The sequence below is a fragment of the Tupaia chinensis genome, unplaced genomic scaffold, assembly GCF_000334495.1.
Source record: "Tupaia chinensis unplaced genomic scaffold, TupChi_1.0 Scaffold000249_1, whole genome shotgun sequence".
Lineage (NCBI taxonomy): Eukaryota > Metazoa > Chordata > Mammalia > Scandentia > Tupaiidae > Tupaia > Tupaia belangeri.
In genome coordinates this window covers 315541-331228 of record NW_006159728.1, presented here as the reverse complement: position 1 = coordinate 331228, position 15688 = coordinate 315541, and the positions used below count along the sequence as shown (strand labels likewise).

The 15688-nt window shown below is 39.8% G+C and overlaps 1 protein-coding gene across 1 annotated transcript in view; it reads right to left on the bottom strand.

The window, feature by feature from the left end:
• HECW1 (HECT, C2 and WW domain containing E3 ubiquitin protein ligase 1) overlaps positions 1 to 15688 on the bottom strand; it is a 321373-nt gene that overhangs the window by 127426 nt on the left and 178259 nt on the right. Inside the window, exon 7 of the mRNA XM_006148902.3 lies at positions 1558 to 1700. Coding sequence (XP_006148964.1) covers positions 1558 to 1700 — 143 coding nt within the window. The remainder of the gene's footprint in view (positions 1 to 1557; positions 1701 to 15688) is intronic.

Here is a 15688-nt window from a genome sequence, read left to right as displayed (position 1 = left end):
GCCTGTTTGCCAGGGGCGTTTTTTGGGTTTTTTTTTTTTTTTTTTTTGAGAGATTTTCGCTGTAGGGTACGTGCGCTCGCCAGACAGACAGAGAGAGACATAGAGATAGAAAGCGAGAAATCACCCCCCAGGGGAATGGTCATGCCGCAATCCCTTCTCCTCCATTCTCCCCTTGGGATCTTGGGCATGCACGCACACGTGCCCGGCGTGAGTTTTAAGCCACCGGGTCCGGGACACAAACCGCGGTCGAATACGTGGGAGTCCAGCGACATAGCCATTACACCAACTGCTGGTTCCCTGTATTGGGTTCTTTATGTACACATTTTGTTTGTTTGTTTGTTTAATTCTTATAACCATGAATGGAAAGTGTAGATGCTGTGTTTGACACACGACTGCAGCTCCACAAGTGTCCGCTCCCTTTGGCTCGCGAGTTAATAGCACGTCTAAGGTGCAAACATGCTCTGAGGGCCCTATGAGGTGTTTTTTTGGTGATCATGAGTGACTCCAAAGTCCCCTCTGGAAATTCAAAAAACTTTAAGACACTTGGAAACTCTGCATAGTTTTCATTCCTTTGGTGTGCCAATTGTTACCTTGTATTGAATCACAGGTATGGCTGATGAATTTTACCTACTGTTTTGAAATATGGTTGCTGCTACCTAAGGAAGTTCATATTATACATAAGGATTTTATTTGACCATAGTTTAAGGAGAATCAGGGGCATGAATGTAAAAGATAGAAAACACAGAAAACTACTCTCATGTACAGCTGAATCCTGCAAGCAACATTAATTGTTGTCATTCCATGAAACTTCATGCTTTCAAAATTTTACTACGTTATCTAGCGTTTACTGTAAATATGAACATCTTCTAAGACGCTCTACACTAGTAACCAACCCAGCATTCATTTGGTTATGAAACATGGCTTAGATAAAATCCTAGATATAAGACGGGCATATGAATGAAATAATAATCTTCATGGTAAAAATGAACTTAGTTTCTACTGGGCAGGAACATTCCCCATTGAGTGCTGCTGCTTTTTTTTTCTTGAAGAGAATTTTGCTAGAGGGCACATGCGCTCGCCAGAAAGAGAGAGACAGAGAGACAGAAAGTGAGAAATCACCCCCCAGGGGGGATGGCCATGCCGCAGTCCCTTCTCCTCCATTCTCCTCTTGGGATCTTGGGCACGCACGCACACACGTCCAGCATGAGTTTAAGCCACTGGGTCCGGGACTCGAACCACGGCTGACTACATGGAAGTCCAGCAACATAGCCATTATGCCAACTGCTGGTCCCACATTGAGTGCTTCTTTTAATACTGTCATAGGATTTTTAAACTCAGTTGCATAAGTTATCAGTGACACACAGAGGGAAAAGGAAGGGTGTGTTAAATTGATTGTTGTGGCTGAGGTGACGTAATTAACTGGTGAAACCAGGAAAATAGAACGCCATTTTGGTCTGACTCTCTACGAGACTGTAGCATTGCAGTTTACAAGCCTCCCTTGGGCGTGGCCTGTTGACTGAAGCTCTGATGATACTGAGATTTCGGTTACAGGCTTACCCTATGGCGTGTCTCTCCAGAAGTCTCTGAACGGGCATCGACAGCTTCCCCAAGAAGCGTTTGATGATGGGACGGCTCTTAGCGAACTTGTCCTTCACCTCAATTTCCAGCACGTCCGTGGGCAAAGACACAAAACTGAATTGCTGCAATGAAAGGACACATCATATCAATTAAATGAGAGGCTCCAAGGCTGACCAAACCCCCAGTCCACCTGCACTGACGTCATCGTAAAGCACCCCAGCTGCAATATTGATATCTATCTTGACTTCAATGTAGGTATAGATGACTTAGGAATGCTGTGGGCCCTGTTTATTCAGTAAGTGATAGGCAAAAATAGGATGTTTCCTCAGGGCTTAAAATAGGAGTATTCTCAGAAATTCAAACCACAGAATCAGCTCATCTTTTTTTTTTTTTTTTTTTTGGTTTTTGCTATAGGGCATGTGTGCTTGCTAGAGAGAAGCAAAGAAACAGTGAGAGGGAATGTGAGAAATCACCCCTCAGGGGTATGGCCATGCTGCAATTCCTTTCCTCCATTCTCCTCCTGGGATTTTGAGCATGCACACAAATGCGTCTAGAGTGATTTTCAAGCTTCCAGATCTGGGACTTGAACCACAGTCAGCCATGTGGGAGTCTGGTGCCTTAGTCACCATGCCAGCTCCTGACCCTCAAATCAACACAGCTTAAAAAGAAAGAATGCCACCCAGTCCTCATGCACTTGACTAAAGTTATCATACTTGAAGGAAAAACAACCATAAATTCATTTCTAATCAAGGAAATCCATTTTAACACAGCAAAGTAGGTTCTGTTTTCATTAGAATGGCAGAGATTTTAAAATTTGTTAGTACATTGTTTTCTTGAGAGTGGAGAGACAAGAACTCTCACACTGTATTGGTGGGAATGTAAATTGATTTGACCTTTAGGAAGAGAACTGGTAATACTTATTGGCTCTTAAAGCAAATTCCCTTCAACTTAGAATTCTACTTCAAGGACTTTTCTTTCTGGACTAACTGTATGAGTGTGCAAAAGGTATAATTTACAAGGGTATTCATTGGCGCATTACTAACAGGAGCAAAAGACTGGAAAAATACCTGTCTATCAGTAAGAAACTGGTTAAATAAAAAATGGTAAATCTTTGAAGCTTTGTTGTCATTAAAAAGAAATGGGCAAATCAGTATGCACTGACATGAAAAGATACCTGGCCAACTAAGGGATAAGCAAAGCCTAGAGAATAGAAGAGTAGGATTTTATTTGTACTTCGAACAGCAGAGAAAATGCCTGGGGGGTGCCCTCCGAACTGTGAACTCCGGGGAGTTGACTGGTAGAACAGGGAAGAAAGCAGTTCTTTTTGCATTTTATTTCATTTGATCTCAGACTGTTCATTTGTTAAGTAGTATACGGTGTGACTTTTAAAATAAAGACAACAACAAAATAAAGACTGTGACCATCAGAGGTTGGCTTGGTCCACAGCAGAAGGGCAGAAAAGTAGACTCATAAAGTAAACATTGGCTTTGCCCAGCCAGAGCTATCAGGGAGGAAGAAATCTTGAGTAAGAGTGAACATTGTAATATCCTTAAAGAAGGGCGGTGAAACAATTGGAATATATAAATAATTTTATTCTCATTAATTCCTAATAGCAATCTTTTAACTTTAGTTGATTTCTAGTTGCGAAGATAAAATATGTTGAATTAATGTGAATATCTCTTTTGTAGCAGTCAGGATGAACTAGGTCATGCTGCAGTAACAACCAAGTTCCAAGTCTCAATGACTTAAGATTATAAAGTATTTCTTGGCCACACTCTTACTGTAGGCTGATGGACCAGCCATCCTCGCAAACACTGCCAGACACAGTGACGCAGGCAGAGTCTCAGAGGTTCTTACTCTTGTAAGTGTTCAGTTCCAAACACAATTCCACAATAGAACTAGACACATTTCTCAACCAACCGCAAAAAGCTGGGAGTATGAACCTAGAGTGCATTGGAAGCTTCAGATCAGAAATATTTGGTAAACAGTACAATGAGTTCCCATCCCCATGTGGTGTTTTTAATTTCTATTACAATTTAGTTTTAGTTTATTCCCATATAATTTGTAAGAACCAATTATTCACTGTACAAATAAAATTGAATTATGGACATTCCAAGTTTGAGGATCAAACCCAGGCATAAACATATTGCTAAGAAGACCTGCCTCAGTGAGAATCCAGCCTCTCTAACTACCTCAGATCCTTGAATCTTCTCTATCTTTGGTCCAATTATTCCATTTCAAAATGTATAATCTTTTATTTTTAATATTTTAAAAAAGTGTATTTCTTTCATGAGTGAGAGACTCCCAAAAGGTCCTCCCAGTGTGATTCACCCCTGGTTTTGCCAGCTTGGATCAAGGATGCGTCCTCTCCAGCATGTAGAGGGAGGCCTTGGGAAGTGATCCCAGGACATTCTCATGTGGGTTGAGTTGCATTAAAACAGTGCCACTATTTGGCCTTAAGAACTTTTAAACTAAATGTCTAGCAATAGGTTAGTATATTTCGACATATGCATATAACAGAATAGTTAATAATTTTCTAAATTATAATAATTTATATACAAATATATACAATTACAATATAGTAATAACACATTGAGTGCTAAGAAGATAGAAAATGCTTATTTTACAATATTAAGTGACAAAAAGCAGGGCATATAATTTGTAAATTATATGAATAGAAAAAAGATGGGAAAATGGAAAATTACAACAGATTTTAATGGCAGTTGTTTTATCAAGTAATCATGTGTTTTTCTTCATTTCTTTTTCCTAGATTTTCCACATTTTCTATAATGAACACTTACTATTTCATATGAAAAACCTCATTGCCTTTATTAAAATAGATTCTTTTTTATCTGTGGTACTTTGAAGAGGACACTGAAGTCAGTTTATCACATAGAACTCACAAACTCAGTGGCAACTCCTGGATTGTTTCCTCCCTCCAGAAGTACTTTCTTCTTCATGTCTTGTTGCACATCCACCCCTTCGTCCCAGACACGACCTTTCCCCACCAGTCCATTAGGTTGGCTGTGGTTATTGGAGTCCTTGTGAACTCCTAGCTCAGCTGTGTTTAGAAGTGAGCAGCCCTGAAATTCTGGAAATCTATTTATTCATTTATAAGCTACTTGCAACCATGAACCTAAGGTGAGAGTGAGAGATTTCCCTTGGCTTTCTCTGTTGATCCAGAATTCACTTTAAACCAATGAAGAATCTTTGGAGTGAAGTAAAATTGGCTTTGGTTTCCAGCTCTGCACATCCAGATTCTTGACTATCATTCACAACCTCTCTGAACCTCGGCATCTTCATCTGAAGAATGGGAAAATAAAGCTCGTGCCATATTAGATCCATATTGGGTCTCTCCAGACCCTACATGCCCAATCCTCTGCTATCTTCTCCTCTTGACTCTTCAGTTACTGGACTTTCTTCAAACTTACTCATTTCAGCGGGCCCCCAATGGATACTAATTCTGTATAGTTGTTTATAGTAACCCCTAGGACTCACTTCGGATACTTAGTGCATAGACAAAAGCTACAATTTTCTTACTATTAATGTCCTCCCTGTCTTTACATCCAGGGAAATGGCTTGCTTATTGGTCAAAAGAGAAATTTTAGAGTTATATCTGTTAAAGATTAAAAAAGAAAAAAAGGGGACCAGCAGTTAGCGTAATGGCTATGTCATTGGACTTCTATGTAGTTGATCGCGGTTTGCGTCCTGGACCCTTTGGCTTAAACTCACGTTGGGTGCGTGTGCGTGCGTGCCCAAGATCCTGAGAGGAGAATGGAGGAGAAGGGATTGCGGCATGGTCATCACCCCGGGGGGTGATTTCTCGCTTTCTGTCTCTCTGTCTCTCTCTGTGTGTCTGGTGAGCGCATGCACCCTATAGCAAAAACCTCTTAAAAAAAAAAAAAGTATATTGTTTCCCCAAGTCCTCTGCTGTTGGCTTAATTTTATCTCCTCAGCATCCAAGTGTACCTATGAAAGAGCCAATCCTAGACATCCTTAGGGGACTGAAGTCTGACCATTTTTCATCTTTATCCTTCTGTTTTTGTTCTCGAGTATCTCAGGGCAACTGTAACACATGCTTGGGCCAGCCAATGAATGTGTGGTTCCTTATCCCCTCATGTGCCATGAAGCTGTCCTAAACAAAGATTCCTCAGAATTCAGGGCTCAGAGGGTAATGCACCATAGGTCAGCTCTTCACCACAGCATTGGACTCTGAATCCTCTTACTTGTCTCCACTTCAGAAACCAGCTTTCAGGCCTTCTGCAACTGAGCAGCAACAGTGAAAGAAGGCTGCCCAAGTCCTGATGCGAGGGCCTCCATGAGCAGGAATGATGTATGCAGTATTTCTATCATGTCAAGAATACTTCTGGCTGAAAGTAAATTTTATTTTTTTAAGAACAGGTTGTTGGGTTTCTTTCTTTTGCTTTGGGACACTGGTTCTTCACTTTGGTTTTCATTAGAATCATCTGGAGAGTTTTCACAACTGTACTGAGTCCCATAATAGATGAATTAATTAGACTCCCTGAGGGTAGAGGTGGGCACTTTGTGTATAAAGCTTCCTAGGGGACTCCATTGTGCAACCAAGGTGAGCCAGTTTCTCTCTGTAGTAATCTATTTTAATACTGAATAATCTCATTGTTAAGAAAATATTCCTTTCTAAATCTTGCTCTTGGCCCATATATATAGCCCAATTTTCTGTAACATGTTCTTTAAACCCCAGTTTAATTGTTATTTTTTATTGGCAATCTTATGAATGGTAGTAGGTCTCTACTCATTAGATACCAGTAACACTTCCTAGATGTGACAACCAAAACACCAGACATTGCTAAATGTCACTCAGTGGACAAATCCATTTTTGTTGACAACCACTGATGTATGCCAACCATCTTTAATTTTCCAGAGAGATGTTAGGACTAATGTAGCAATATAGCTGGTATTTTTTGTTTGTATTATTATTAAATATGCCATTTATAAAACTGAGATGCTTTATTTATGTATTATATTTCATTTTGCATCACAAAAGATCTGAGGCAGATCTCTAAATAAAACTTCCATAAATTGAATCTAGTGAAGTAAACACAGGATAACTAACTAAAGGAAGTATTTAATTGGCAATTATGTAAACTGGCAGCAGCTACTTAATGGGCAATTTAGGCAGAGAGAAGGAGAGTTCTGGTACATAATGGTTGGAAAGGGTTCATACACTCATTCACAAACACGTGTTGGGTACTAACTCTGAGCTGGAGAGAGACACAGCCATCATAAGTGCTGGGGCCATAGTCTCTAATGTTTGAGCTCACAGACTTACACTTCAGGGAATGACAAGACAGAAAATGCTACAGGAAGGCTCCCAAAGACTCAACTGATGAACAGTTAGAGAGAGGAGGGGTGACAACGGTGATGGAAAGGAGCATGAGTGGGTAGTGATGACTTCCTGGAAGATGTAATGCCTTAACCAAGTCTTTAACAGACGAGCAAACATCTGAGCAGATGGGGTGGTAGACATATTCCAGGCAGAGGGGTACCATGAGCAAAGGGCTGAAGTTCACAGAATGCTTGGGTCCTGTTGGGGGCAGTGGGTGGCTCACTATATAGTCATAGTGGGGAGGAAATGGTGTGAGATGAAACTGAATAGAGATGTAAGCTCTAGATCATGAACAGTCTTTTGGTCAGAGCTTGGACTTATCCCAAAGGCACCTGGGAGTAATTGAAGGATCTGGATCATATAAATGATGCACTCAGATTTGCATTTGTGGTAGGAGGGTCCATCGATGGGTCAGGCCTGGAGGCAATGAGAAATAAGGAGGAAGCCTGGAAGGCTAGGAGCAAAGATGGCAGACTGTGGCATGTGGGAGAGGAAGAGGTACCAAATCCCCAAGAATGCAATCCCAGGATTGAGGGCACGAGGGAGAACTGACAGTTAGGACTGAAGACAGGGACCGTGACTGAATGTCCCAAAGCAGTCAAGGAACAAAGTGATGAAATAAGGGGTCGGGTATGGAAGGACTGTGAGAGCTGGGAGCTTGTGATATCCTAGTAAAGTCCAGGGCACAGTGTTAGAATGGGTGGCTCATGTGGTTGGAAGTGAAGCGGTCAATGAGACTGAAGAAGTCAGAGAAATATCAATCATTCATGTAGACCTTGAGCATTTAGGAGAATCACAGATTGTGTGTTAAAGAAAAACAAAGAGGTCGCAGTTTAAGTATATTCTGAGGCCAACTGCTCATAAACATGTACCAAAACTTGTCATCTTGATTTTCCCCAAAATGTGACGTCTGATTATAGACACAAAATATAAGCTTCAAGTCCTTGTCAGTAGGATGCACTGAAAGTAACCAAATCAACCTAAATAGTTCTATTATATCCCTTGCCTGCCTCAAAAAAAAAAAAAAAAAAAAGAAAAAAAAGATAGTCAAAAGACTTCTTTTATGCTTTATAAAGTGTGTTATAACTCCTGTAAGGGAGCTTCCAACCGTTGTTTGAGGTCTCCCAGATTATAATCTATACTTTTTGTTTGACAATGAATTAAATTTTTTTCATTTGATCCAATTTTATTTTTGAGATGATAAAGGACTATGGTCTCATACATAAATAATGAGATCCATTATTGCCTCAATGCAATGCTATGATAATGAGGAGGCCAATACCATAATTGAAAGCAAAAAATGACTGCGAGAAATTTCAGAGACATATTCAACACGATTTGGAAAGTACAACAATACTTCAAAATGTTTGTGGAAAAATGGGATTAAAATAAGAATATTTTGGTACCAAAATATTAGGCAATCCATGCCTAGTTGTTATCAAAATAAGCATTTTCTGTGAACTTTTAGCAGACCCCTTATATTTTCATGAAGGTGTTCGGGGGTGGGGAAGATGACACCACTGTGAAAGAACAGATGTATAGGGATTCACTTACGACCAGTCATAAATTTGGGAAAGTCAGGAAAGGTTAATAAGTGAAAAATGGCAGGGATAGTCCATTTGGCTTGTGTTGTGTTAAGTTTAGAGATAGAAGATATTCACTAGTGAGGCGGGCATACCAAGTAGAAGCCGAGATTAGATTGATGTGGAGTAAAAGTGGCCCTAATTTTATGTGACATGGGTGCTACTGTGCAGTTAGGGGAGCATCGAGTTTTGTCTCTCATCTCTTGCAGTCAGGCATGAAGCAGTCTGTGGGAGATAAAACAGCAGTTCTGTTTTCAAGAGGCTGCCTGGGGGAACCAGCAGTTAGCATAATGGCTATGTCACTGGACAACCATGTAGTCGACCGCAGTTCGCGTTCTGGACCCGGTGGCTTAAAACTCATGCTGGGCACATGTGAGTGCATGCCCAGGATCCCAAGAGGAGAATGGAGGAGAAGGGATTGTGGCATGACCATCCCCCCTGGGGGATGATTTCTCACTTTCTGTCTCTATGTCTCTCTCTGTCTGGCGAGCACACGCACAAACCTCAAAAAAAAAAAAAAAAAAAAAAAAAAAAAAAGAGGCTGCCTGGAATCATTTAGCTAACACTAATGAAAGTTATTGTAGATGGACTGTGCTTAGTGCTTCCTCTGTAAAAGTTTCCCAAGGAGGAGAGATAGCAGGAAAGAAGCAAATAGAGCATGTAAATTGTGGCTACTTTTCCATAGAACCTTTCAATTCAGGTGACACTATTTATTGAGTCTGGGTGTAGAAGATCTACCTTTCTAGATAGGATGTAGCTTTACTCTGTCCTAGGAAGTGTCAGAGATGAGTTAAAGTTTCCTCTAGTGCATATGAACAGATAAAGTTAGGTCAAGATTTACTTGTGGCTTGACAGAATGGGAAGGAATATCTGTGTGTTAAAATATGTAATATATATATATATAATTGTATATTACACATAAAATATAAATGTACATATTATACACACACACAGGATAATAATTTATAAGCTATAATCATTCACTAAGGCATCAAATTAATAATAAAGGCATATAGAAGAGATATATAAAGTATAGTTGTTACATATATTTTTTAGAGATATAGGTTCCATTTTTCTCATATATTTTGGATACATTATTATGAAAAGCTTTCTGAAGGCTCGGATAGAGAATGTGTATAATGGTTATGTCTTAGGAAATAAAAGTTTAAAATTAATTAAAAGGAAATAAGAAATATAGAGAAATTAATAATTTTAAAGAATTGAATTGATAAACATCTTGCCACCAGATCACCTTACAAGTAAATTTTTCTAGAACTTATTGGAATAAGTAATACCTATCTTTGATATAAACTGAATAAGAATTAAAAAAAGAAATTAAAGACACATTACTAACATAGTTGTAAAAATCCTAAACAGAATTAGCTGCAAATCAAATCCAGCATCTGTATGAAAAATTTCAAAATATATCTCCCAAGCTGAGGGCTATTCCTATGACCACTCCTCTGAGATCAGGAGACCTTCCTCGGTTCTTCCTAATGTTCTTCTAGAAGGTGTCCTAACTTTTGACACCCACTTTATGTACTAATTTCATTTTGTTTTTTACTTAAAAATTTCCCTGGTTTCATGTTTCTCTGTATTTAAATATATCTTATTTTGCTGTAGCTTACAGAAGACTTACAAATGGCCAAGAGCCATATGAAAAAATGTTTAAAGTCTCTCGTCATAAGGGAAATGCAAATTAAAACTACAATGAGGTATTATTTAACTCCAGTCAGAATGGCTAGATCAAAAAATAAAGAATGATAAATGTTGGCGAGACTGCGGTGAAAAGGGAACTTTCTTACACTGTAAATTAATCCAATCTCTGTGGAAAACAATATGGAGATTTTTTCATAACCTACAAGTAGAACTTCCATATGACCTAGCAATCCCACTTCTTGATATTTATCTGAAGGATAAGAAAACAATCGGAAAGACATCTGTACATCTGTGTTTATTTCAGCATTATTTATAATTGCTAAAACATGGAACCAACCTAAGTGACCAAAAACTAATGATCGGGTTGAAAAACTGTGGCATATATATACTATGGAATGTTACACAGCTGTAAGAAACAATGAGAGCCTATCATTTGACTCAAAATGGATAAGTATAGAAGATTTAATGTTGAAAGGAGTGAGCCAGACTTTGAAAGATACACATTGTATATCCCCACTCAATCTGTACTGAGTGCCTGCACTTTATAGCAGATGTTGAGAGATCTGAAGATGTGATGGTGGAGAGAATGGGTGTGGATGCTACAGACTGTAAGGGAGGAAAATGGTTAGTAGAGAGCGGTGTTTGCAAAAACTAGTAGGGATGTAAATATTTGAAAAGGTATCTGTTAGGAATCCAGGTATAGCAGGTTGCTCTATGGCCTCAGATTTGGCACTTGTGTACTCACAGGAAAACTAGTCACTAGTGCCCCACATCTAAAGACCTTGGTCAGACATTAGGGCCAGGCACCGTCCTCTTTTCTGTACCACCAGGTGGCCCATTAAGTAAGAAAATGTTCAATTGCCCCTTTCCCTTCCCCTATCCAATGATGGGGCCACTTTCTTGGAGAGATAGGGTGAGGGGATCCACAGGACCCTCCCATGACTTCATTCTCCTCAAGAGTGACAGGGAAGGGGAAGAACAAAAGAATAGGTTATGTCTTTTTTTTTCTTTTTCCTCTCCAAGAATCTCAAATGATTTCTGGTGGATTGGGCATGTTGGGGTTGGGGTGGTGGTGGATTTAAACTGAAGATTAGACTTGACTGGATTATGTATAGCTAAAAGTGACCAGAAATTTATAGGGTATACCTGAGATATCATTAAGAGACCCTGGAGATGGCTAAATGCCGTGACTACAAAAAAATGAAAGCTATTGTGATATTACCCCGCTGAATTGGGGCTGCTCAATTAAGCAGACATTTATGTATCTAATCTATCTGTCATCTATATTGGTCTATCTATCTATCTATGATCTGCACCTATCTATCTACCTGTTATTTGCATATGTATATTTGTGATAAATACATGAAATATTTCCTTCTATTCAGATATTCTCTGTATATTAGCTGGGCTTGAAAACTTATTAGTAAATCCATCAGTACGGATTTACTATTCTACTGCGGCCCATTATCTGTGGACTATCAAGTATTCCCTTTCAATCACTCTGTAAATCGCCAGACCTATGCACTATTACCTCTTATGTCTCTCTCACAAATATACTAAGCCATTAATGATTCCTTGAAGAGCAATATTCTCTCAGTAAACAATGGAGGTAGTTAATGGCCTGAATGTTTGCCATAAACTTTTATAAGATAGGTAATATCTTCCTTGCCCCGTTTTGAAAGTAAAAATAAAAATGGTAATATCTTCCTGCCCCCCTTTATAAAAAAAAAAAAAAAAAAAAAAAATCCTACGAAATGGGAGAGATTAGAGAATTAATCATGGTATTACCATAGTGATAATTTTGTAACACATGAAATCAATAGCCTAAAACAGTAATTTGGTTCTCATGAAATTGCAATTTGAAGTAGTTTATAATACGACAAAAACTATATTGATTTTCTTGATATTTTTAACTTTAAGAAGAATGTTGTTTATATTTGCTTTTGTTAATATTTCTTTATTAGCATTTTTTTATGCTAGTAATCCAGAGCACTAACAAAACAAGAGAAAAGTAAATGTAATAAAGCATGGCGTGGCTTCAGCTTTGTCACCGGAGCACAGCCATTTACTTCCTGCAGGACAAGCCTGATGGAGACCAAGATGGGGAACTACTAAGAGAGATCCCCAGGGACCAGCAGTTGGTGTAATAGTTATGTCGCTGGACTTCCATGTCGACCGCCGTTTGAGTCCCAGACCCAGTGGCTTAAATACTCTTGGTGCGTGTGCATGCATGCCCAAGATCCTGAGAGGAAAATGAAGAAGGAATTGTGACGTGACCATCTCCCCCTGGGGGGGGTGATTTCTTGTTTTCTGTCTCTCTCTGTCTTTCCTGTGAGTGCACACATCTTATAACAAAACAAAACAAAACAAAAAACCAACAAAAAAAACTCTTAAAAAAAAAGAGGGATTCCCCCAAGGGAATTGCAGTCAGGGTCTAGCTCAAATGGAATTTCTGCTAGATGAGTAAGGGAATAGGACTCATAGGATTTAACCATTTCTGTGAGTTAGTCTTAACTGGCTATTTATTTTTCAGTTTTAGAAATAAATGTGGGAAGTTGTGTAGCTATGCCCAAAACAACTGCACACCACCTCTGAACTTCCGTAGGTTTTGTTCCACCTACCTGTTTTGCCATTGTTGATTCTTGTCTATCTTGGTCTATAGATCTACTTTTGGCTCTGTCCTTACCTGGTTCCTGTTCTTCTTAAACCTTTATGCTTGGAAACCTACTTAATCTGCTCTTCCCTGACTCTAGCCCATCTTGGATTTTCTTTTTTCTTTTTTCTTTTTTTTATGATTTTGCCATAGGGCATGTGCACTCATCAGAGACAGAGCAGCAAAATGAAAAAACACTCCAAGGGGATGGACACGCTGCAATCCCTTCTCCTCCATTCTCCTCTTGGGATTTTAGGCATGCAGATGCATGATCCCTGTGTGATTTTTCAGGCCACTCGGTCCTGGACTTGAACCATGGTGAATCCAGCATCTTAACCACCAGGCACCTGCTGGCCCCACATGTTTGATTGTTGCTGTCAATTTAATGGGATGTCATTTCTAGTCTTAACAAATGTCATCCACTTGCAACTCTGATTTGTAGTGTTTGCCAATTACCTTGGTGTAAATATTTCCACCATGGCTGATTTAATTAAATGTAAAGCTGGGAGGAGATGCTCCCAAGTGACTCCTATGAGCCCACATGCACCGGCTCCAGTGCACTTCTGACCCCATGGATGGGGGTGTGTCAAACCAAGCTTCACCAGCTCACACCATTCACTACAAATTAGGAATGGGTTTGAGAGAGATGTTCCTTGGTCAGGCATGGGTTTTACTGCTGCCATCAAGACTGCTACTTCTTCTCCCTCATTTCCTCAGAGGTTAGAACATGATGCTAACAGACAAGTATGAGAACTATTAGTGAATGTAATCTGTGCTTCTGAGTCCTCTGTTCAGCACAGAGCCTCAGCTATCACTGTGAACAGGAAGCAGTGCCTCTGGGTCCCCCCATCCCATGGGCACCGGAAGAGTGTTCTTCATGTGTTTATGTTGGTGTCTGATTCACGAGTTCCTCCTCTGTAAGGCCTCCACAGTTGATCTGAACAATTTAGGAAAAACCCTGATTTTGTACTTAGATGATGGCTCTCAATATTGGGGAACTTAAAAAATCTTTTAAAAAACTATAGTCCTGAGGAAATAGTACCGTTGGATAGGGCTTCTCACACTCACCACCAGCACCAAGTTCACATTTCAGAGAATGCTTTTCTTCCATAAACTTGTTTTGTGCTTATGACACTATGTTTATTTTACATAGCGCAGGTCAAAAGTGCAATTTAATTTCTGATTAAATTATCCCCTAGTGTGTAATCAGTCAGGACTGAAGTTAACAATCTATTTTAAATGAATCAGAGTTTGTTTAAAACCCTTTAGGGCTGACTGATTACAGTAATCATTCAGCAATTGCGAGTAGGTCTTAGAGAACATTACATGAGTCTCAGTCAAGCACTATTTATCTCTAGGGGATGGGGCTTTCAGCCTAACCTAGTCTGCTTGTTCTACTTTTCAATGAGGTTTTGGTGACTTCCCTGCCCAATAAGTCTCCATTTTACTCACTCACGATGTTGTTGAGGTGATTAAATGTGATCAGTTTCCACGGGCATACAACTCTGGAAAACCACTTGACAACTAGAAGTATACTCTACATGTTCAGGACCAAGCCTGACCCTTGTGAGTTTGTGCTCTTCTTTGACTATTCAAGTCATCAGGACAGGGGTTTGATTGGCTGTAGGGTGCCATTTTGGTTACTGGCATCTAATGTCATCTCACAGCCAGAATCAGCACCAGAGGATGCCCTGAGCTACCTGGTGTTTGAAGATCCTCTTCCATGCCACAAGCCCTCTTTTAAGTGTGTGGTAGGGGGACACACTGGGGGATGTTGATGGGACTCCGGACATAAAAGGAAGGCATCATGGCTAATTACATCCACATCCGTATGTCTCCATACGTGCTGCCAGCATGGTCTAAGCTTCACTGTCTCCCTGGCTTCTGCACTGCCTCCTGATGTCCTGCCTCCTTCCCTCTGTCCTGGCAGTAGAGTGTGAGATCTTATTTGGTTCACACTTCCCCAGCACTAGTTGTTGATTTTCTCCATTTTAGCCATTTTGGTCGTATACCCTGGTATCATGCTGTACATTTTTTTTTTTAAGGTTTTTGCTATAGGACACATGCACTCACCATAAAGACAGAGATACAGAAAGCAAGAAATCATCCTCCTAGGGGAATGGCCATGCAGCAATCCCTTCTCTATATATCTCTTGGGATCTTGGGCATGCATGTCCATAAGCCTGGCAGGAGTTTTAAACTGCTGGGTCTGGGACTCAAACCACAGTTGACTACATGGAAATCCAGTGATGTAACCATTATGCCATCTGCTGGTCCCTCACGCTGTACTTTTCATTTTCATACCTGGATGACAAAGTCAAGCACCTTCTTACATGTTGATAGACATTTGGCTATCCTAATTTGTGGGGTACCTGTTTAAATAGTTTTTCAATTTTTCTGTTGTTTTCTATTGTTTTTTATTTCTAGAGGTGATGAAAACATCAAAGATGAAGATAAAATATAAACATTCAGATAAACAATAACTAAAATAGTTTTTTTTTTAACTTTTTAGAGGTTTTTGCCATGGGACGTGTATGCTCACTGGAGAGAGAGAGAGAGAGAGACAGAGACAAAGATAGGGAGAGGGAAAGTGAGAACTCAGTACCCCAGGGAGATGGCTATGCTGCAATCCGCAATCCCTTCTCCTCCATTCTCCTGGGATCTTGGGCACACACATGCACACACTCAGAGTGATTTTCAAGCCCCTGGTTCCAGGACTTGAACCACGGTAGGCCATGTAGAAGTCCAGTGATATAACCACTATGCCATCTGCTGACCCCAAGAGTTAGTTATTCTATAAAATGTATTTACCTCCTGTATATAATAAAATGTGTGTGTGTGTGTGTGTGT